At 37.1% G+C, this 24,763-nt stretch overlaps 1 protein-coding gene across 1 annotated transcript in view; it reads left to right on the forward strand.

Moving 5' to 3' along the window:
• The window catches only part of ENAH (ENAH actin regulator), a 73,804-nt gene that overhangs the window by 18,199 nt on the left and 30,842 nt on the right, over nt 1-24,763 (forward strand). Inside the window, exons 2-5 of the mRNA XM_075706707.1 lie at nt 5,907-6,072; nt 7,518-7,695; nt 18,928-18,939; nt 19,304-19,388. Of these exons, the coding sequence (XP_075562822.1) occupies nt 5,907-6,072; nt 7,518-7,695; nt 18,928-18,939; nt 19,304-19,388 (441 nt within the window). The remainder of the gene's footprint in view (nt 1-5,906; nt 6,073-7,517; nt 7,696-18,927; nt 18,940-19,303; nt 19,389-24,763) is intronic.

The raw sequence follows: 24,763 nt of genomic DNA on the forward strand, positions 1-24,763 counted from the left end.
CTGTACCAAGCATGATATGTTCCTCTGCAGCAGCATACTCGGCTAGGTTTTAGTAATGCAGAAAAAGTTGAGGTTCTTAGCTTTCAACTGAGGATGTGTTACAGAGAAAATTAATTTATTTTAAGAACTACTATATTAACCATTGCTGAGCCCATGTGGATTATATTTTTTTCTTGATGTCCTGTTGGTGGCGTGGATGCCGGTCTAGTTGGCAGGAGGAGATGGTAACCGGTATACTCAGCTTCCTCTGAGACTTGCTTTTGGCTAAAGTGCTAAAGTTCAAAAAATGAGTAAAATTAAAGCAGTGGATTATGAGTTAAAAACTTAAGTGACCCAAACTTCTTCCCCTCTCCCACTCACATCCCCCATCCCCCCCAACAATTCCAAACCCATTCCCCTTCTCCCCCAAAATAAATATTAGGCTATGTAGCTGAGTTCAGTCTGGCTTTCAGCAGACCATAATGTGAGGAGCATTTTTGGGGGCATTGGAAACATTTTTATGTTAACTTTAAGATGCTAACAAGTAGCTGAGCTATTGAGTTAAGCCAAATAAGCAGCTTAAAATACATGACAACTTTGTCTACAAAGTGTCTGTTTTAGTTAATACAAAGTAGTGGTACAGGAGTGCTACAGTACACAGTATGTTCTGGATTTCTCTGGTTGGTTGGTTTTTGGTTTTTTGGTAGTGAAGTGGAGAACACACATTTTCACTGTGATGTGCCAGTTGGGGTTCAGGAACAAGCAGGGAAAATAATCTCACAAAACACCACAGCCAAGATATAAAACTTGATATCTGGACCAGCATTTAGCTGCTTTTTAAAAATGTGTATTTTAAGATGTTAGTATTGGAAATGTTTGGAGTTTCTTTCTAGCTTTGTGCTACATGGTTTGAAAATCCTAAACAGGCATTTGATGAATTGGCATCTCTTTCCATTCCTTCTGCCCCACAAACACTGCACATTTAAGAACATGTTATGTTTCCGTAAATTGAGAACATAGCCAAACCCCCCCTGTATCACCAGAAGAAGTGGTAGTGGCATATGATTTTCAAAAAACCTCATTGTTACCTCACTGATGAAAGTACTGAAGGTTGAGAATCAGAGCAATCGCAGCTTTTCCTTGCTCTTGTTATTATATTTAAATGATCTTTTCTGTGGCTGCAATCATGCTGTTTTCCATATGAGTTTGATCATTTAAGTCTGTTTATCCTTTTCAGTTCTTGAGAGAGGAAAACCAAACATCCACTTTTTGGGGAGAGGAAAAAAAAAAAGGCTTAGGTCAGCAGACTGTGCATTGGTGTTGCTGTGCATTGAGCTTAAGACTTGGGATGTGAAAGAATGAACACATTCCATCTGGGCGAAAGAATGATGTCTGTTAGGGTTCAGTTTGCTATGGTTTTTGAGCTTTCCATATGATCTCATCACTGGAGGAGGAAAGTATATTCTCCCATAAGAATAATCTCATACTTATGATTCATTACTACTGTGGTTTTTTGTGTGAGCCTTTTGAGTGCCAGACCTCCCCCCACTCTTCCACCCCAAATAAAAAATAACCACCCTGTCTTCGCCTTTATATGGTATTGCTGTAGGTGGACTTATCCAGAGTAATGGTTGGCTTTAACAATCAGAGCCTTACATCTTTGTCTAGAGAAGAACTCCTCCTAACATACATTTATCCAGCTATTTGTCAAGCTTTACGTTTTAGGAAGAGAGCTTGTACACTTTGTTTCCTGAGGTTTGGTAAGCACTGTTTTGCATGAATGTTCCCTTTTATGAATTTTCCCTTTTCTGCCTATAATTTCACATACTTAGTTTGGTAAGTTTACTTGGCAACAGACAATTTATTAATTTTTCTTAGTTAATATTTAGATTGTCACTTTAGTTCCCCAACCCACTGCCCTTATAAGTTAGCAGTCAGTTCTTTGAGCAGCTGTGCCTTTGGCAGTAGCATTTGAAGCTGGAGATGGATCCCTTCGTTCATTCTCCCACATCCCCTAATGAGCTCTCATGTTGGAAAGGTGCAGGCTAATCTAAGTGTAATGGTTTCTGGAACCATTACACTAGTACAGCACACCAGAAAAAGGAAAATTTGTAGATGGGCAAGTAAATCCTGTAGATGCTTTTGAAGGCCTAATGACATGGCAAATAGATGAAGACCCTTTTCTTTTTCTCTTGCAACATGACTGTAGACAAATTGTTTATTTGCCACTAGTGCTAAAGTAACCTGTCTGTAAAAAAACAAAACCAAAACAGAAAGCATTTGTGATCAGACCAAAATTCTGGTGCTGTGATTGAAGTCAGTCGTCTTCTAGCATCTTAGGGTCAGTTCCTGCAGTTTGAGACATGTATATTGCAGGAAACTGTGTGGACTGTGAAGAGTTCATATATATATAAACACACACACACACTGAGATAATTGAAGACCTGTCTCCTGTTAGAAGTACAGCAGGGAAGTGTAATAAGCTTGAAGAGCAAGAAATATGATAAATGACACTGTTCTGATTCACCTGGCTCCTGCTCCTTTGAACTGAAGTTTAAGTTCATATATAGCAGAGGAATATAAAGGGCACTGGCTCAGATTCTAGTAACAGTCTGTATGTTAAACTCGGCCTTTTCCTAGGAAAAGGTGGATCATGGGAAGAAAACTAAATGTTGTTTTTCATTAGACCTGTCAAAGATAGAGTCATGAGCTGACAGCATGGATATTGGATTTGGTGTAGCCCTTTGAAGTTAGTGAAATTCAGGTATGCATCTTAATTTTAAAAAGCAAAATTTTTTTGAGACTTAAATACTTAACTTTATGGTGTCTAATTGCTGTAATATAATATGCTATGTTCAAATATTGAACTATCAAATGGTCATTGAAGAGCACACCTGAAGATTCTTCTTTGCTGAAGACCCTCCGCCATGCTTTTCTTTAAAACAAAGTGTAATCACTTTAGAGTGCAGAAGTTTTTACTAAGAGAAAGGAATTGAATTAATCTCCCCTACATCTAGTAATGTGCAATTACTGAACCCTGGAAAAAGGCTAGCACACTGTGATGGCTTAATTTGTTTCTGATAGTGATAGCTTCATTTTTCTGTCTTACTGCTGCAGTCTGATAAACAAAGTGATGGGTGGTGGGAACTGTTGGCAGGAGGGGAGTATGTCAACTTCAAATTTGTACCTAGATATGAAAATTATAGACCTGGAACATTAAAATTTTAGTTATAGGATTTGTGTGAAATGAAGGCAGAAGGCTTATTGTGTAGTGATTGAATAGGTCAACTGGAAATTGTTTGTCATTTTTTTAAAGTATGTGAATCATCTCATATCTTTATATGGGTAAGAATCATCCCCTGCTATTAAGGAAATTCTTTTAAATGGAGCATGAAATATTTGAGATCTAGACTTCCGTAATATATCCAGTTATAAGGCATAGCCTGAGAAGTGGAACTAAAAATAGTTTAGCAGTTGTTAAAGAAAAGCTAGGAATTCTACTCAAGGTCATCTTATTTGTGCTTATGAATTGTGCCACTTGAATACCAACTAGTTCTAAAATGAGTAGGTTTTTTTTTTTTTTTTTTCACCTGTTATGTTAAATAAAATCATGTAAATACTTTTATAAAACTTAGGACCATGGCAGGGCAAAGAGTGAGAATGCTCTAAATAAGAACGTCTGAACTTGATGGTCTGTCCTACTAATTAATTCTTCCGATTGCTGTACCATTGCTTAAGCACTCTCTGGTTCTACCTTCATTGTAATTGGAACACATTGGCTTATATTCATAGTCTCAATTTTTAATAGAATCTAAATTATTTTTTTATCTGTCTGACACATGATTAAGATGAAGTTATTTTTTGGCAAGAACTCTGCAAACCACATGGCTCTGCTTCCAAGCCAGTGTCTAGGTCCTGTCACCTGTGGTTTATCATGCCTGTGATTGATCCAAATTCAAATGTAGCAAAAATCTGTTTCGGGATCAGAAATTTTCCAGGTTTTCTGTAATACTGTTATGCATTTTAGAAAAGCACTACTGTTTGTCCTGTTCTTTGTGAACAGTACAGAATGTTTCTGGGTTTGAACTTTAAGATAGTTTTGTGCCAAAATACTCTAAAAATAAAGAAATCAAGTAGGTTCTTGCATTGTTCTCTTCTCAGATGAGAGAGAACCTTCTTATTTACCTGTGGCATGTTTTTAATGGGACTGTGAAACACCTGAAACCTGTAACTATTTTTATTTACTTTGCATCTAATCTTTCTTTTTGAATCAGACGTGGTTCTTTTGGTCTAAACTGTAAACTATGCTTAGAAAAGAAGCATTGTATATATGTATATTATCATTTTACTATCCCTATATTGAACCAATTTCTGGCTAGGAAAAGGGTCATCTAATTAGAGGTTGTTACCCCATTCTGATCTGGTTGTCGAATAGGTGATGAAACTAGAACGTGCATTTTTAAAATTAAGAGTGTATTTTCTTATCTGATCTTGAATCTCTCACGTGCATGAGAGACATGATCTTAGTATTCTCTTTTCTCCTCTAGCCTTGAAGAGCATCCCAGTGTTGAGCGCTTTTCTAATTGTTGGAGTGTCATGGAAAGTGTGATAGAAATTGATGCTGTATTTTCTCAAAAACATCAGTATTGAAAGTTAACAAAACAGCTGGTTACACTGCTGAATTTTCTTGTTCTGGGAGATGGAAATAAGATATTGGGAAATTCAGCATGGTCTTTTAAAGAAAACCCAACAAACAAAACCACCACCCACCCCTACCCCCCTCTGACTAACCAACCAAACAATAAAAATCCACACTCCCCCCCCCCCCCCCCAAGAAAGACTGGGGGGAGTCATCTTCTCCCTCCTTCATAAAATATGAAGAAATATTTCATTATTTTCCTTTTGTAATCTATGAAAAATGCATGTCTCTTCAACCTTCTCAGTTTTCCAAATGGCAGACCGCATTCCTTGCAAGCCAGGCATCATGTGCTTTCTATAATGTTGGATGTGCTGGAGTGGTATGTTCAGAGAATTTGACTTACTGATAAGAAATCATTCCTTTCTATTTTTATTTCCTGTCTGCATCTGGACATTTCCCATAAAGACAACTTGTGTAGTATCACCCGCTCCTCTCCTAATAAATAGTCTGTTTATGGTATGTTCTGCTTTCTTGTGTTTCTAATATGATGACATTCATGTTATGTTCCCCTTTAACTTTAGGCTGTACCTTAGCTTCCAGATGACTGCCATAATCGGTATTAGCTACTGATGAAAATGCTCTTTTTAGTAATCAGTAGAACCTTTTCTTAGGGAGAAAATGTTACATCTAGGTGTCATCTGTTGTAAAATATGTTAAAACCAAAAAGCATTTCATTTATGAGCAGGTGATTTTTTTTTTTTTCCTGAACTTTATCGTGTGTGTGTGTATTTTCTTCTATATATGTTAAAAGGAGCAAGGGCCTTCCAGTCCTCATTTCTCATAGAAGTAATTGCCACTGGAAAATGTAAACTGTATGAAGCTAGTGCAACTCCAGATTCTTTGTTCTCCAGTCTTTGCAGAAAACTTTGTGTATGGTTATGGCATTTAATTAAACTTCATGGTTGGTGGTGAGGAGAAAATGGGGGGGACACCTGCAAAGGGAAAAAGCTGGCGGGGGGGGGGCGGGTGGAGGAGGAAAAGTAAATCTCTTCTTGGTCTCTTTCATTAGTAGTTTGGTCTGTTTGTCTTGACCACAGCTTTTCAGAACGAACACCTTGAAGCAAAAGTCAGAGTCTAGCAGTTTTGTATTTAGAAAGGTGGATGTTTCAGCAAGTTGCAAGGAGTAGTATTTTAACGTTTTGAGTTTAAAAAAAAAAAAAGTTAACCAAAAAGATGATTTGCCATAAGTAATTTTACGTTCTACTCTAAAATTCTTGTATTTTGACAGTGAACAGAGTATCTGCCAAGCACGAGCTGCTGTAATGGTCTACGATGATGCCAATAAAAAATGGGTACCAGCTGGTGGATCAACTGGATTCAGCAGAGTTCATATATATCATCACACAGGCAACAACACATTCAGAGTAGTGGGCAGGAAGATTCAGGATCATCAGGTAAGCAAATTGCTGAAAATTTGGAATAGGAATCTTACACTATTTTTGTGATTAACATTAAGAAATAAGGTCTTCAGTAAAATTACGGGAACTGTAAATAATAAATTTACTTTTATTTTGAACTGAAGTAGCAAAACCGTATTATGGCTTTTTCCCCATAAACTAAGGACTTTGCATACATCCTTGTACACTCGTTACCATTCCTTCATACAGACAGATATAAAGGCTAGTGGCATACACAGAAGTCATCTGATTCTCTTTAAGGCAGTGTCAACCTAAGAACTCTTCTTCTTCCCTACTCTGTGCTCTTAGCTGCAGTCCACGTAGGTACTAACAGTTCTCTTGCAGCTCTTCCTATATTATGAAAAGTGTTTGCATGATTTCTCATTTCCCCAGATCGGTTCATTAAAAAAAAAAAACTTCTGACATTTGGTAATGCTGATGTACCACTTTGAGAGGTTGAGAAGGGAGCAACAAAGGTTACATCTTAATTTCCTTGATGAAGAAGTCATTAGATCTTGATTAAATGGCAAATTTGTCACTCTGTCTTGAAATATGCTCTGCCTTGTGATATTTGGGTTGGGGCTAAAGATCTAATATTTTTGTTTGAGAAAAGCTTCTATATCTGTTTCCCTCTCTCCCAGCATTTCATAAAATTCTTTTGACCTGTTCTTGGTCACTTATCACACACCTGAAGCACAGACTGATATTCTCCTGTGTGATTTATCATTAAACATTTATTCCAAGAATAAATGATCTCTGTGCATTCATCTTGAGAACAAACCTGTTTTTTTCCTGCCATTATTCGTGGAGAAAGGTGAGAGGATATAATTATCCAAGTGCAATGGGTTCCTCTTAGTGTGATGTAGCTTGTAATAAATGGTTGTCCTACTAGCTAGAATTTATCACCTATTATGTGAGCCATAATGATCTTGCAAAATGATACCCTGTGATGCATAGTAGAAGTCCACATAAACTTTTACTGAAAGCACAACAAACTAAGGGATGCAGCAGCCACAGTGAGAAGGTGGTAGCTTGGTTAAAAACCGTAATTCTAACAAGTACCCTGTGAAGTTAACATAAAAGTGAGTTTCTGAAATCCAAATGCATATTCACATCAAGTACTCTGCTGCTAAAAGTCAGAACTGTTGATGTTACTACATTGCTGTTACAAAACATTACTGCATCATTTGAAATGAGAATGCTTAAGCTACAAAAGTTGATACAAAATATCTCATTAGTTCCCTTGTGTATTCTCCTCACTAATTTCATGCGACATTGGAATTAAAATTGAAATGGCTATGTGCTTCAACATTGTGATCTCGTGGATTGTGGGACTGGCATTAACTCACATGGTTAGGGAATAAAATCTACATGAAGCTGAAACTTGTGATGAAATAACAATTTTAAACATAAGTAATTTTTTTTTTTTTTAATGATTATAGGTGGTAATAAATTGTGCCATTCCGAAAGGGCTGAAGTACAATCAAGCTACGCAGACCTTCCACCAGTGGCGTGATGCTAGGCAGGTGTATGGCCTGAATTTTGGCAGCAAAGAAGATGCCAATGTCTTCGCAAGTGCCATGATGCATGCCTTAGAAGTATTAAATTCACAGGAAGCTGGTAAGAGTCTCTTAACATCTTTTTTTTTAAGATAGTTCAAATATAGAGATGGAAAAAATTCAAATGTTTATGCATAAAAGTAAGTCTTGTTTCTAATCATGATTCAGCCTCTAGCCATTTTAATTATTTGGGTGTTTTGTCTGCCTAACTGCTGCTGCTTAATAGTGATTCTCAATTTGACTGCCATCTGTGTAAATGTAATTCCTAACAGTAAGCCTGTTTTCATGTAATCTATTACATACAGAAACTTGCTGAGTTTGCTTTTCTTTTTTAGGAAACAAAACCAAAATGCCTGCCCAACAAATGTGTAGCTCTTAATCAGGGTACTTTTCAGGATTTCTAGAGACAGCCAATGTTCTTAATGTTTACTGGTGTTTTTCCTTCTCATTGAGTACTGCTTTATTATGAAAATGTTAGGTTTTTTCCCTCTGAACTTTGGAATTCAGGTCATCCTCTTCAGCAGTTCCTACCATACAGAGTTTTCTAGCTTGGAGACCTTGGATCCAGGGGTAACATTCAGATGAGCACATACAAATTTAGACAACAGATCTGTCATTTAATTTTTTGGGGAACAGGGTGACATAGAGGGTTTAAAACATTGGTGGAACACTTAGTAGCTTTCAGTCTTCAAGTGGTGTCTGTAATATATTCTAGATAGGCTCTACAGCAAATTGATCAGTATAACACTGGGACACACACAGAGGGAGTTTTTATTTTAAAAGACTTCAAGAGACTTTTGTGTTCTTGTAGCCAAATAGAATTCTTTTGTCCTCATTAAACTTTAAAGATTGCCTGTGTAACAAGAGATAGTGCTTCTGTGCCAGTTTTCTTTCTCTTGTGTAGAAGAGAGGCTGTAGATAACCTTACTAGCGCTGTCTCAACTACAGCAAAAAGGGTGACACTATCAAGCTGCTTTTCATTCTGATTGTTGTTTCAAGCTACCTAGACCAAGAAGGATGATACATTCTGCAGTGCTTATGCTGTTACGCACCGTACGAGGCCAAACTATAAAGGGTAGAGGTATAATGTTTCTTTTTGCCAGCTAAAATAATCCAGTTGCGTATCCCATTTTCCTACCTCTTGGTTGGATACTTTCTCCTGTAAATCCCTCCGTTCTCCTTTCCCTAAGGGTTACTTGATTGTAAATATTTCTTGCATTCTGACTGTGTATCGTCTATCTCCCAACCAACATTAGGGAGCACGCAAAGTGTTGTTTTCTCCTCATTTGACGTAAAGTCTGAAAAGGGCTGATTTATGGTAATCGCCACAAGTTTGAGGGTTTTATGTTTCCTGTTACCTATACTTGAAGAGTTTTGGTAGACATGTTTCAAACAAGTGTGTATATGTATATACACATATATATTTTTCATCATTTAATTTAACTCCTAGCACTAAAACTGTGACCTACTAGAGAGGCTGAAATGACAGGCAGGTGTGACAGTGCTCAGTTTTTAATTGGTCAGTGTGTCTGGTTTTTTTCATTTCACAGATTATTGTAATTCGTCTAATGACTAGTTCTATTGCTTTTTTTATGCACAGTATATATGGGCTAACAACTATGTTGTTACATTCTTCAGTAGTAGAAATTGTATCAAACTAAGATGCCACTTCATTTCATAAAGACTCATTATTTAGGCTGGGACAAAACTAAAATTGTTTTTAGGGGGTTCCTTGAATGTGACTTTAATAATACAAAATGTCATTCAAACAATAGCCTAGAATCAATGTAATTCCACAGGAGGAAACAACTCAATGAAAATAACTCTTCTTTTTGTTGCATCACTTCAGTAATTTCTTAAACGATAGGCGGAGGAGGAGGGGAGCTGATCTTTGCAATGAGTCTAAAAATCACTGTATTTAGAATTCAGTCCTCTGCTCATCCGCAATCGTGAATTCTTCCAAATCATTCCGCTGGTAGTCTCTTCCTTGATCTCTGAAGTTTGAGCTTGTCTGCTTCATTCAGTTTGATACCGTTAATCCCTGATGACTGGGGGCTGGTTTTGTTTTCAGGTGGATTTTTGTGTGGCTCATGAAATGAGAGTTGATTATGACTGTAATATCATGTCCCGGTTGCTGGCTACAGTGCTGTAGTCTACCTAGTTTGTGCTTAACGGCTTTGAGATGTAGGTCTGACAAGTATGTGAATTAAGCTGCATAATTATGTTTACTTGTAAGATAGTCACTTTGTTTCTCTTTGCTGTGATTTGACTTGGTAGTAGTAGGTACAAGTCAAGATGCATTAATTAGCTGCATCACAAACTAGTGGTGGACACCATCGGCGCAGGAGGAGATAACTGTTCTGTAACTTCTTCAGCCAAGAAGAACTGTGGCTAAGATTAGCTATCACTTACCTGTTTCACAGACACAGAAGCGCACTAGCTTCCATCAAGATGAAATAAAAACAAAGCCTAACGTTATCAGCATCACTTCAGCACGTGTCTGAAGATGAGTAGTTTTGCACTGCTGCTTGTAAAAAGAATTCTTAATTATGCCTATAGAATCACTTTGTAAGCCTGTTACCATTTCCAGACAATGTTTAAAGATAAATGTTCATAATGTGTCTATGTTAGAATGCTGTCAACAAGTGTTCTTAAGTTTTATCAGCTGGGAGGTTTGTCAGTGTGTGATCTACCTATTACTTAATTTTTCTGACCTGTATGGATGTAAGAAGTAAAAAAGATTAAGTATCTTTCTGAACATGTCTGCTTCAATAATGGAAATAGGATACTAAGTAGCTTGCAGTTTAGAAACAAACTAATTGGACTCATTGGTCAAAGTTTGATGCATTTCTTTTTTCTATAGTTGGTATAATTTCCTAGAAGTGCAGCTAGAAATGAACCCTTGGTGTAATTTCTGTCCGTGGCATGTCCCCCCACCCCCTGCCCCAGCATCTGTGACTTAGCTGAATATTTACTTAGAGAGGTCACTGGCTCTGAGGCTCTAATACCAGCTCTTCATTTTAGGAAACAGATTGCAGCTGCACCACCCTCCTACCACCCACTTCTATAAACAAATTAATCTTTTTTGAAAAGGTGTTGGGGAGTATATGTTATGAATTTGTGCTAATATGTGAAGATCAATACATTATATATTGATAGTTTTGTTTCTTCCAATTTATCTGGTAGACTTTTAAAATTTCTAACATATGCAATCCAAGTTGGTATTCTGGTGATACTGCTTCAAAAATCTGTACCTGAAGAGGGTAACTTGTCTCTAGTAATTGATGTAAATGGCTGTGTTTCCTAGTATCTAAAACAGCATGTAGAATGTCCACCTCAAGTAAAATAAAGAAATCCTATATAAATAACCTCCCTTTTACTCTAGAATTGCTTACAGTTAAAGTTTGATTCTTGCAGTATCCTTATTTTCTGCTGTGTTTTCTCATTCTGGCAATTGCTTTTATTAGCTTGGTTATTTTAAGTTGTATTTTGTTCATAAAAGGAAAGCAGTTTTAATGTTAGCAGAGCATACTGTTCAGAAATTCATAAAGCTGTAGATTAATTTTAAACTCTATGCAAGGGTTCACAGAAATCTAAACAACTTCTGAGGAATAATAAAGATTATTTTGTGGACATCCTTTTGGTTTGCAAGTCAGCTGTTACTTACAGCTCTTTCTCACTCTCGAAAAAGAAAAAAAGCATATAGTCTTCTTGCATATATTTGAAAAATGTCATTGATCTTGCTTGCAGTTGGCATCTTCACCTGTTATATTGCTGGCATAATTTGAGGTTGTTTAATTTAGGATCTCCCTCTAGTGGACCTGCAGAAGCAGAGGCAAAGGCACTGGGTGCCTGCACCACTGAGCACGCAACGATGGGCTTTCTGTCATTCTAATGAGTTCAGAATGCAGAATTAAAGTGTTTGAAGTTGGAGTAGCGTAAACGCTTTTCCGCAACTGGCAATTTTCTTCTAAAAAACAGTACAGGTTTGTCTTGAAGGACTCTGAACTGATGGCTGCTTTGTCAGTGAAATTGTCTGAAAAACACTGTGTCTTTTTCTTTTTTTTTTTTTCTCTTCTTCCCCCTCCCTGATTTGTAGTGCTGATCATGTGATCATCCTAATTTCTCTTACACTGGAACATTTACATTTAAATCAATGTAAAAGTCGAAGTGTTTTCACCCCACTCTGGTTTGAATGATTGTATTAGAGAGCTATTCAACCAGACCCTATTTTCCTGCTGGCTGGTCGAGCAGATTGTAGGCCACCTGCAAATCCAGAAGAGAAAGACAACACCACAGAACTGCACTTTATCCTGGAATTTTAAGAATCAATTACTATTGCTACAAGTTCCTTAGGAGATGTATTAAAAAACAACCAAGATTTGTTTCTGGTACTCATTTGGGAAAATTCTGAAAGACCTATTCAGTAAATAATTGTCTGAGGTGGTCAAAAGTTACACCTTCATCAAACGACAAGTATGTGTCATCAATTTAAGAGGTCATTTGAACAGGATTTCTGGCTTTAAGGCTGTACACAGTGTGTTCTGATATTCAGTAATTGGTCTTAATTGTCTAGAGTAAAGATGACTGCTTTCTGCGAAGGTTTTGCATTGCATTACAAAGAAAATTTTCATATCTTCATTAAGTAGAGCTCAGTGTTGCAATCAAAGTGACTCTAGAATGAGAGAAAAGCCTCAATGAAGGGAAATTAGATGGCTGAGAAAATTCTCTGATGTATGAGAAAATGGATTATTCGATTATTCCTTTGAAGGAATAAGGGCAAGTAAGAGAAGTGAGCGCTGGGAGATGGGAGTGTATCATGCTCAGATTTGCTGCAAAAAGTACCTTCTAGTTCAGCTGTAATTGGCTTTGTTTTGTGTGGCATCTGTCTTCAGTCCTAGGAAAGCCTTGCTAAGAGAATGAGAAACTAATTATGAGATTTATATACGTGTAGTTTGCATTTGAGTTGTTCATTGCAGAAGGTGAAAGCGGTAAAAGAAGAACTGAAAGGTGTCATACAACCGTAAATAAGCCTATTCTAATTCCTTCTAATAGAACTACATATACGTAAGATTCATGATGGTTTTTATACTAATATTTAACAGTTATATATTGGTTTTTGAAAAGATTTTGGGATATTCTGGATATAAAGGCAAGGATAGGAATGGCTTCAGTGAAGCTGTTCTAATATTGCCTTAGATGACACCTGATTTGTAGAAAATTGGGAGGAGGAAAAAGAAACTTTTGTTGTTGTTTGTTTGTTTCCACGGTGTCTTTATTTTGTTAGTCTTATCTTGGGAAAAATATTGAGGTTAAATTTCTTTGAAATTACTAGTAATGCTAGAACTTAGGTTGTCCAGTTATTAAATAATCAAACCTTTACTGGGAAAAGATGCATGCTTTTCCCACGGCTGTATACTGATGTGCAGTCCTTTCTCTTACAGTGAAGATAGTTCATTAAATCCTTGCTGACAGGGGAATGCACTTGCTCATATCATAGACTGAATAATTTAATATCTTTGGGAAATGCAAACTGAAAAAAAAACTGGGGTTGCCTAATCGGAATATGTGTAGAAACTATAGGAGACTGAAATGAGAAAGGTGTATGCAGGGCTGGGGGGAGATTTCAAATGCTTCTCCTCGTACTGTTGTGGTTCACATCGTGCTAAAACTTGTTTTGAGAGAAAAATGGTTTGCTGCAATGAAGTAATTATGCTATACCTGTACTCTTGGTAAGCCTCTGGAGCAGGCTGTCAGCACTCTCTGTCAGGATGGGAGTAACATGATGTGGTATTATTACCTGTGTTGTCAGAAGTTGGATAATATCTCCCCCCCCCCCCCCCCCCCCCCCCCGTAAGTTTTTTCTTTCCCTTTTAAATGTGGGATTGATTAAAGAATTTTTTTTGTAGCTACTAGATTCTATAATAGCTAATCCTGGTTAACTAATTTTGATTTATATGCCAAAATACTGACCTAAAGGATGTTTTAACTGTTCGTTGGAGAAAATACTTCCGTTCCATTTTAATTGCACATAAGATGATTGAAAGCATCATCAGTGTTAGTTGTGGTATTTGGAAGTGAAAGGAGAGTTGCTAAGTTTTCAGTTATACTCCCTTTTAAGGGTTGCCTGTGTGGTATTTCTGATTTGTGTGGTTCTTCAGGATTATATCAGGTGAAAGCATTAAAGTCTAGGTGGGCAACCCAAAGAATTTCATTAAAATTTGGTATTTGGTCTTAGCTGGATGGCAAACATACATAGAAGTACATTAATTTTGTGGATAAAGTTTTGTTTTAATAAACAGCGGGGAATGTTAATATATTTTTCTCTTGAGGGTTCATATTGATGTCTTAAAAATATCACCAGTAGAAGTTGTAGCTATATTAAATCTGCTGGCTTTTGGGAGCAGGTTGTTGTCATATCATGAGCATAATTGCAGAAATACAGCTTTGTTAGAATGGCTCATTTCTTTAGTAGTATATGCAAAAAGTGACAGTCATCATCTATAACGATGCTACTTAAATTTTGACAGAACTGGGGAAAAATGGTAATAAATATCCTGCAGTAGGTGGTATTGATATATTTAACTTTCGATACTTGCTTCTCTTAAGATTGTGATATTGTAGTTTCATTAAATAACCGTAGTACTCTACTGTCTAAGCTTTGTTTGTCTCCCCCTGCACAAAAGGACGGCAGAGGGAAACTGCAAAGCCTGCTTGAGGTCGCCCATCAAGCTAGTGCTGAGCCAAGCCTAGCACCCAGGTTGTCGGCACTCTGTTTCCAAGGCTCTGCTGACATTGATAGGAGGCTTATCTCTACTTATATTCAAATGTATTTTAATGAGTATTTTTGTTATTTTTGGCCCCTTTTATTACCTTGATCAGGTAAAAGTGCTTGTGAAGTGAAATGGAAAGCATTCACTTTCAATATAGAAAATGCAATGTAGTTACTACTATGCTAAAATAAATCAAAGTAATGAGTAAATTAACTCAGCTGAAGGTACTTACAAAATGGTACCTGTGTGAGGAAGTAGATATTTGAAGGAAAGATAAGTCTTGGCTAGAAGGTGATTCAGCGAACAGAAGTACTGGAGAAGAGTTTTGTCACTTGTTAATGCCCTGGTTTTTGACCATCATAGTCTTGCTTATAAATCCATAATACAAGTCCAGGTCTAGAGGACTGATGCCATTTTGCTTCTGCTGAAGGCTAGTTAGCAAGTCTCCCCAGACTTTGTTCTGTAAAATCCTAGAGCAGGATGGGTTCTGAATGGGAGGAGAAGGAGCTAGAGACAAGTGAAAGAGGTTACTTCACCATAATAATTTTTCTTATTGCTTCCTAGTATAGATCTCTGAAAAAGCCTGCTTTCCATTAATTCGGAAAACATCAAAGTATTTAGTGAAATGTAGTGGTTGGGTTTTTTTATATTCTACAACAGAAATACATCGTTTTGCTGTGATTTCAACTCTTGCCTGGATTGTGTTCTTTGCTTAGGTGTACTCAAACTCTCCTTAATGGAAGTCTTGTCTAAAGATTATAATTAGTCAGTACACTTATCTTTGTAGCATATGCCCATATACATCAACTTGCTGTCTGCTTTCAATCCATTCTTCCTTTGAAAAGTCAGTCATACTTTGATTTGAATATCAGATGGTATAATTGGAATGTTGCTTAGTTCTGGCACTAACACACTGAGAAATGAAAGAGTGGGACTCCTTAATTACTGAGTTGTTTATATAAACTGTTTCTCTGGGGGAAAAATTGAGATCTTCGCCTCAAACTCAAATTCTCCTGTGTGATAGTTGACCAACTTTTTCTAAAGGTACTAGATTTTTTAAAAATAAGATTTTGTCTTTTAATGCTGTTCTCTGAACAGTACAGAAATTGCAGGAGTGGTTTTTTTGTGTGGTTTTAGCTTTCTTGAACCCTAGGTAGGGCATGCGGGGTTCTGAGGAAGATTTCACGTGATCTGGCTGTCAGCGGTCCCCCCAAAAAACGACTGGCCTATCCTTATGTTACCAGCTGCCAAGCAAGCCTGTCCAGCCAAATGAAAAGACACATTGTAGCTCGTTGTATAACCTGTAGTACATGTACTCTTCCAATTTTGAACAGGAGATACTTGAGGTTTTTTAGGGCTGTTACCTCATAGAGACCTGATGTCTTCAGTGTCAGCCAGGTGCTATGTCAACACTGCTAGCATAAGGCAGGTGACATTAAAAGAAGTGGGGTGAAACTCCAAAGCAGACAATGTAATTGCAAAGATTGAAGGAACTGATGAACCAAAAGGCATCGAGGGAGGAGAAACCAAGTGTTTCCAGCTTACTAATTATACTTTCATACGGTTGTGCAACGGGAATTAATTCAGCTCTTACCATACAGAGGTAAGAAGTCAATTGGAGGTGAAAATGAAGTTACGGAGTTTGATAAACTTCAACTCTGGTTGTGATTTAAAAAGGTAATGTTGGGCATGCTTAATCTCAAGCAGCCCCAGCAGTCTGATGTCATTCTCTGAGCTGTGGCAGCATAGTTGTCTGTGTGACTGTGTGAAGAACCAGAACCAGCACTGATCTAGCTGGTGAAAACACTTCTTGTAAGCTTCTTCTCCTGGGATTTTTAAGGCATTGGATTTCCAGTCCATCTCTCACTACACAGTTGCCTGAACTGTCATAGGGTGAAGCAAAGGTGAGAATAAGCTGAAAAACAGAAAGCATTTAAACTGGAATGGCTGCTGAACAAATTGGTATGAAATTATATCCTCTGTCTGTCAGAGTGCACCGCAGAGTGCACCATCTGTGCTTTCTTTAGAAAAAGAAAGATGTTAGGTTTTCCTTAAAACTCAGAATGAATAGACCATTCAGCCTCATCTCTTACTTGGCTCATACTGGTCTCTGAAGATAAAGTGATCCTGTAGAAGGATCAGACTTTTTTCCAGGCAGTATCTGTGAATATTTCTCTTGGGGGTTGATATTTCTGAAGTAGCTTGAAGTGTTCAAAAGCATCTGAGAGCGCTTTTTATTAGCTAGCTCCTGCTTATTTATTTATTATACCATCTGTCCCACTATCCAGACAGTTGTATTTTAACAATGAAGTGGTGGTCTTGGCTTGCTGTAATAACTTAATTTTATAGGCTAAAACATAGGCTTTTCCACTTAGTATGTACCTTTAACTTGCCAGCGTCCATTAGCATGGTGGTTATTAAAAGTCTGTGCATGTAGAGAGGAATTTGTCAGAGAACAGGTCAAATTACTTGGTAGCTGAACTTTTCTTTCTTGAAAGCCTTTGGTATTCTCAAATTAGATTTCCTTATGGCAAAAATGTATAAGGAATACTAGCACAACCACATTAATTGTTAGCAGGTGATTGGTTTTGGCTCTCTCTCATGTATAGCTATGAAAGAAGCATGTAATTGACTGGAGTAGGTTGGCCAGGTTACGCTAGCTTGGCTTGCTGATGGTTGTGTTCAGCAGAATTTCAGAGAACATGATTTTCTGATGCTGTGTGCTCTAGAATGAAGTTTGAGACTATGAGAACAGGTTTTCTGATAGCTAGGCTGGTTTGAATAGCCAGTACAAGTGAAGCTAGATGGTTGGTTTCCAGTGGTGCTAGCAAAAGAAAGAGTTGGGGGGACACTGGCAGAAAGGTGGTAGAGTGGCAGCCCACACTCAACTACTGCAGCATGATAATGCCTTGTTCAAAAAACCTATTAAATACTCTTAAAGATTAAAGGGGTGGAAGTTTGAAGTTTTCATTTCTGTATTTTCAGTACAAAATAGTTCCAGTTGGTAAATGGCCATAGTACGAGCATTTCTTTTTATTCTTTGTTTTTAATTTTTAAGGTCAATGCGTTTCCTACTGGGAAACGGCAGATCTGAGGGAAGGGAGTATATTAGATGTGGCAAGCGCTAGCGGTATATAGCACCTTTAAGCAGCAACACAGCTGCTGTCGGATTGTCTCTACTTCTAAAAGTCCATGAAAGGCTGCAGCATGGTGCAGACGACAAACAGCCCGGCTGCCTGGGAGCTGCAGTCATGGCTTAATGGGCATAAAAGTCTACCTACCACCTGTCACGCAGGGGAGATGACAGAGGAGGATATGTGACTTCAGAAGTTTTAAAGCAGAAAAGTTTTCCAGATGAGCAATATGACAGATGCTTCTACTTACTGATAACTTAATTATTAATTATCATTGCAGTAAAATCTTTTGCATTAAAAATAATATAGATTTATATCTGTGGGTATCTCCTGGAGATACTCTGAGCAAAAATAGTACACCCAGGGTGACATCATGTACTTAGGTATGAGGACCTAATGCTTGCTGAAAAGAATAAATAAGGAAGACACAACCTCTGTAGGACATTTCCTGCTTTTATCTTCTAGAAGTTCTTATGTTACTTTTTAACTGTAGGGTACAGTAGCTAGTATACACTTTTGCAATTCTCAGGATTTGCTGTCTTTATGACCATGGTGTGACCACTATGCTGTTTTGAGTAAACGAACCTTTTTGTATAGCCTTTAAACAGGGCACTCGTTTGCTGAGTCTGAGGCAGATCACCTGTCCTTGATGTCTCAATATATCACACATTGTCTCTTCATGTTTTTGGATGACTTTCACAAGTTCAGATGCCAAACAACTTTTACATTTTGATATTTGAGATGGGGGAGATCTCATTACAACTCCATTATTCTAGCTAGTTTGGTGGAATATCAGCAAGAAATTACTGGTTTGCTTTGGGACCTTTTCAGAACTGGATACATTTTTATTGTTTTTAATTATGCATGCTTATAAATTCCATAATCTTAAGTGTAGCTATGGTCTAAATAATTTCCTGGTTTACTGCCCATTTTTACGGAAACAATGCATTCATGATCTACTGTATTCCATTCCACACTCCTTCATCCTTCACTTCTGTTAATTCTTTCTAAATAATTTTGTGCTGTAAATACAGTCATGAGGAATGTGGAAAAGCCTCTTTGTTTTTAGAAGACAGATCGAACCTATATAATTAATTGAAAGATGTATGATTCAGACTTGCCCATCAATAAAAGTCGAGAATTAATTTGCATGTCCTTCTCTTTTGTATTTCTTGTGCTTAGCAGAATGCACAGTTTGTACATTTGTTATATGCCTCTGTTCCTTTGGACACAAAGGAAGGTCTTTGATCCAAGTTGACAAGCGAAAATCTGCATAAATTTTGGTGTGACCTGTAGACACATACTTTATCTTCCTTCTCTCAATATGATGATAAGCTTCTGATGTTTTTTCTCCTGTTCTCCCCCCCCCCCCCCCCCCATTTCCAGTGTTCTATTTAGGTGAGTGTTTTAATTTTTTGAGCCTTTTCTGTTCTTCCAACAGTATTTGTTCATTGTTTTAAGAAATTCTTAGACGTGGAGCGCTTTTCAAAGCTTTTGTCAAGTTCCATCATTATATAGAATTTATTTTGCATTTCTGTGAAACCTTTTCATCCATGTGAAATAAATCCATTCTGCGAATATGTAAGGTAACATTTGTTGCAGTTTTTATTTGCTGTATTATGCTGTTGAGCTTGTTTGGCTTAAAAAGCAGAAGTAAACAGTTCCTATAATGTCATGTGATGGCTGGCCTTTCCTTGATTTTTGTGCTTTTTTGCAAAGTAAAAGTTCAAATCGTTAATTTATGGTCTGTCTTTGCTTTTAGGTCCGACATTGCCTCGACAGAATTCACAGCTTCCCTCTCAAGTACAAAATGGTCCATCACAAGAAGAATTGGAAATCCAGAGAAGGTATGGTATTGTAAGTGAACAGCTGTTCAATTAAAGAAGTAGTAACTCCTCACTAATGATGAGAAATTAAACGTCAAGGACTTGTAATTACTCTCTTGCATTAGGGCAGCATTTGTATGCTTCCAGTTTTCAGTAGTGCAGCTTTCCTGTATGAAAACTTTGATTGTAGCTAGATCCCTTGTTTGTGATCACCACCCATTCCAACAATGCAATTGCTATTGGCCTGTCATGAAAGAGTTGAAGATCAGATGGGAAGCCTTGGAAGATTTCACTGCTGTCATTTTCAACCAGACTAATTAATTTTCCAGTGACTGGTTGTGTCTTCAGTTTTTGACACACGCTTACAAAGAAGAAAGCAGCAAGCAAGGAAGGAAGTTTTAACCTTTAGAAGCAGAGAATTAAATCATCACGCAAAATGACAGTGGTTTTTTCCTGGATGTGGACGCACTAGATCAAAATATTGTATTGGAAAGCTTGTTTGCCTTTATATTATATTAGTTCTTTAGCAAAGAAACCTTCGTTTTCTGCTTTTTAGTGTATAAATTTATGGAACCTTTAGTAGTTTAACTTTCAGTTGTAGCAACACTGGTTATATCTGTGCTGCCCTCAGGGAGTAGTCCCTGTTCCCCTGACCAGTTGGCTCTCCTCCCAGCTAAGCTGTTCCCTTCAATGAGAAGCCACTGTACACTGTCCCATGCCCCGTGGGATATTTTTCAGACCCGCAGCATTTTTAACATACGGGTTTTTTTCAGTTCCTTTTAATAATCACTACGTATTGATCATGTGCCCAAGTTCTAGCAACAAACTTTCTAGTTGCCATATTACTGCTTTTGTTGTGTGGCAGTATGGGTTAGTGCTGTAGGTTGAGTGTCTGGGATATGGGTATATGAGATGGTGAAGTCTTCTAGAATAGTGCTATCAGACTGGGTTAAGTGAAAACAGCAAGACCTTGGGATGTGTCAAGCATACTGCCTGTGGTGCAATCCTGGATTATTTTACCATCAAAATACTCCCAGGAGATTAGCTGTTCCCTTCCAGAAGGGATGCTGGGAATGATTTAGGTCACATGCAGTACAGATGCAGGGAACAGGATCCTTGAATAAATAGGAAGTGGTCCAGATTGATGGTTTATAAATGCACTTAATAGCTTTCAGTGGTAACTGGAGAAATATTTTAACATGTTAGGTCTAAAGTTGTCTAATAGTTGTTAGGTGCTGAAGTTTTTTCTACTTTGATATTTTGCATATAGTTCATTATGCAAAAGTGAGCAGAAGCAGATTGCTAATTTGGGAATAATTCATATTGCAGATGTGATAAACTAGCTATATGTGTTAAACAAAGTTTTGACATCAAAATTGGTCATACTTGTCTATCTTTTTTTCTGCAGTATGTTCTTAAATCTGAGCAGGGATCGTTTTATCTGAAAGTCTCCTTGTTTAAAAAGAAATAGCAAGAAGCTCATTACAAATCTGTCTGATGTGTTTACGTGCAAGTCTGCTGTCATGATAAAGGTCTTTCATGTCACTTCTTTTGACAGACTTTTAAAAAGCTTTTTTCTTTTGATATTTTTTTCTGTTCTACAGTAATGGCTTTTAATATTTTTATTTCCTGTCTGTTCCTTTAGAAGGCTGTATTAATTGAAATTTATAATGCTGAAATACTTTTCAGAGAAGCATTGTAGATAGGGGTCTCTTCAGGAAAAAAATGCTGCCCCCTATTAAGAGCTCTGCAAGTCTCTTGAAATTTTTTGTGTGTAAAGGACATATTATCAGATGGCATTCTTATGGCTTCACTTTCTTATTTGATCAGTGTGCTCTACTTGTTTTCATCTAATGTAATGTCCTCTTTGAAGTCTGGTCCTGGTTTTGTTTTTCGCCTAAAAAAGGATAGAGAGCTGGAATGAGTGTATACTCATATTGCTAGCCAGATTGTCTGTGGAAAGACTATTGCTGTTGTGTCATTAAGCCTAAGAACAACATGTAATTTTGTTAAAACGTTTCACAAATGCTTCTCCGGTCTCTTTACTACTGTAACTACATGGTTATTATACAGTTCAATTAACTGTAAGCTAGAATTTCTCTTCTGTAGTAATTGTCTTGCAGCTTTCAGACTGTAATAACAATAGTCTTACTACCATGATGTAGAGAGTAGTGAATATTGGGAAGAAAAGGTTTAGGTGTATATTACTTTTAACATATCTACAAGTGACATTTCCAGTCTCAGCAAAAGGTAAAGGAAGGCAGTGTGGGCAGAGTTGAATTCTGTGGGGAGCAGTTAAGACTACAGGGAAGGCAAGAGAAGGGAATAAATGTTACTGTGTAGGAAGGAACATGCGGTTTGTGACAGATCAGTAAAAAGGCAGGCTTTGTGAAGTCTGTTGCTGGTGAACTGTGTGTCTATGGTTGAGGGTTTTGTTTAAGATGTAGCTTGATAATAGTTGTCTTTAAGTGCTGGTCTCATATCCCTCCCCTTAAGTGTGTACCTGGATTCAGTAGTGTTTGACCGACTCCCATGTTAAAAAAGTTCAGGAAAATATTTTTTGAAATTATTCTAAGCCTGAGGAAAAAAATCTGCTTACATAAAAATTTAAAGTTGAAAAAGGGACCCTGTGGAGGTCATCTAGTCTAACCCTTTGCTCAAAGCAGGACTAATTTCAAAGTTAAATTATGTGGCTTGTAGCTTCACGGTTTTCCTAGGCACAAATAGAAACATTTCCCCAGAAATGTTTTGCCAAAGGAGTGGCTGGTGAAGAATGGCATATTAAAGAGAGCTCTTCAACTGATCTGATGTTTTCCTTCACTTTTATAACTGGTGTTCAAGAATCTTGAGGAAATTTGGAACTGAAGAATTAAATTAGATCATTGCCAACAAAAGTGTATTTTGGTTCAAAGATTTTTCTCTGTTTTAGAAAGGATTTAAATGCCTTTCTTTTTGAGTAAAAGTGCTAAAGTAGTAATATTACTTTGTTTATTTTGCTGCAGAGCTTGTTACTTGAATATTTGCATTGTTTACTGTGCAGTGATGACAATCTGTAAAGCCACTAGGACCAGATGTGCAATCTAAAACACTGAGGTTTTTATGAGGCCAAGATTACACATAAGGTGGTCAATTAAATAATTTTGTCTGGCGGATTGACAACTTGATTACTTTCTCTTAAGAAACCTTAATACATGATGTATGCTTTCCCTGTCAGGGAGTACTTGAAGATAATTGTAATTTTCCTTAACTTGCACTCATTTAAGTACAGTAATAACAAGCTTTAAAACACTCCAGCTTCCATTTTTCGATCCTCAAAAATGAAGGAATTTTTGTTATATGGGTTATTTTTCATTTTGTCAGAGTGGTAGTCAGGCAGTGTTTATAAATTCCACTGATTGTTTGCTAATGAGCCAACTTCAGTTGACATATGTATTTGTTAATAACTTCAGAGTTACTTAATGTCAAATACCATTTTAAAATATAAGATTAGTTCATGGCATGCCTCTGTGTGCTACTCGTGCATGTAAATTTACCTTCTCTTCCAGCTATGATAAATATATTATCAGGAATATGAGTCACTGAGTTGGTATCTGACACTTGGGAATTTAATGAGTTAATGTTTATAAATAACTTAAAAATCATCACTGCTTCATAAATAAAGAGACCAAGAGCACCAGAAACAGAGAAAGAGTATAGATTGTAAGGAATAATGAAGGTATACAAGCCACCTGTTGTACTTCAGGGACGTAATGGACCAAAACTTGACCGACTTCTGTCGTAAGTACTCAAAAATGTTAGGAGTTTGCATAAAGAGAACCATGGAATATTAGGGGGTTTTGTAATTGTTAAATACTTCAAGTTTGCTTACAGTTTTAGTTTATACTGTGGGTTGGGATGATACTGTTAAAGAAAACTTGGTGTGCAACTGCTAGGAAAGTAGTATTGATATGGTGTGTGGTGTGGTTTTCATAACATCTTTTGGGAGGCTTCTTAGTTTTAGGCAGTACAAGTTCAGAGGCTGACAAGGGTAGCAGTTTCTTATTTACTGATAGACTTAAAGGAATGCTTCTTATTTTATAGAATAAAAATACTTTTTCTGAGATTTTGCTAATCTTTAACTACAGTTAAAGAATTTATGGGGGTTTTTTTCCCCTGTAAATTAGTAATTATTACATGTATAATTCCTGAGCTGTTTTGAAAATGTGTGTGGAAATACTGAAGGAAAAAAACCCTGCATCCCACAATTCAGTAGCAATGCAGCTATAATAATTTAAGGGAAGGAAAGTTTTCCCATCACACTCTGTCCCTGGTAGCCAGGTTTCTACCGATTTCCTGCATCCTGTGACCTTTCCCTAGTTAGTGGCCAGATACGCTGTTTGCAGTTTTCCTTTGCTTTCAAAATGGTGCCGTTTATCCAAAGGCTTATTTTGAGGAAGTAGGATTTCTTTAAAGGTATATGGGTTGATTAGATTATACCTAAGCAAACAGTTCTATTCTGAGATAGGCGTATAAATATAATAGTTGGCTTTTTGGTTTAGGGTATGAGTGGTCAGTAGAATGCTGTCATATGATTATATTGTGCTGTGCGTGTTACAAAATCTGCATGAAGTTTGCATCCCAGAGACATGGTTTAGATGGAATCAAAGGGGTTTTTTTTTAATGCCTAAGCTAAGGGTTTCCAGCAGGTCAAAGTTACAGAGTGTGAACTTTTAAAGTTGAGCTTGCAAGGTAGTTTCATGGCATAGCCTGCAGCCATTTGGATCTTTCCATCCTCTGCATTGCATAATAGGATGAGAGACAAAAGGAGACAGAAGCAAAAAGACCCATCAATCAGTGTTGTTTATCTCATCCTAAAGACTTCTTTTTTTTTTCTTTTTTTGTTTTTTCTTTTCTTGCCCTCAAAGTTTCTGGAAAACAGAGTTCTGGTATAATAATGACTTTTTTAGTGCCTCTCACTCTCTTTCCATTCACAGTTTCTTCCCATTCATAGTAAAGTTTTCCTTAGTTCTGTCAAGTCTAGCTTGCAGAGACTTAATAACTGGCTTGATGGAGAGGTAATGGGTGCCGTCTGGTTACAGTACTGAATAGCTATAGATGTTGGGTAACATTGACATGTTTAGCAGACTGAGAAGAGCACTCTTCCATTAAGCAGTCTTCTGACTACAATGGCAAAATTCCTGCCTTAATTGCTGTAATTGAATATGGATGTTGCTTGAAGGATGGTTCTGACAAGTATCTTAGTTAACACTTTTAAAAATGTCTCTTTGAAATCTTACCCTTTCTGCAAAATTTTCAGTTCTGTGCATTTTTTCTGTTTAATGCAAAACATGAAATTGGGATTAGAAAGTGTTCTCAATTTTTTCCAGATTTTTGGTTATTGAGGTTCCCTTTTATGA

The sequence above is a fragment of the Pelecanus crispus genome, chromosome 3 (assembly GCF_030463565.1).
Source record: "Pelecanus crispus isolate bPelCri1 chromosome 3, bPelCri1.pri, whole genome shotgun sequence".
Lineage (NCBI taxonomy): Eukaryota > Metazoa > Chordata > Aves > Pelecaniformes > Pelecanidae > Pelecanus > Pelecanus crispus.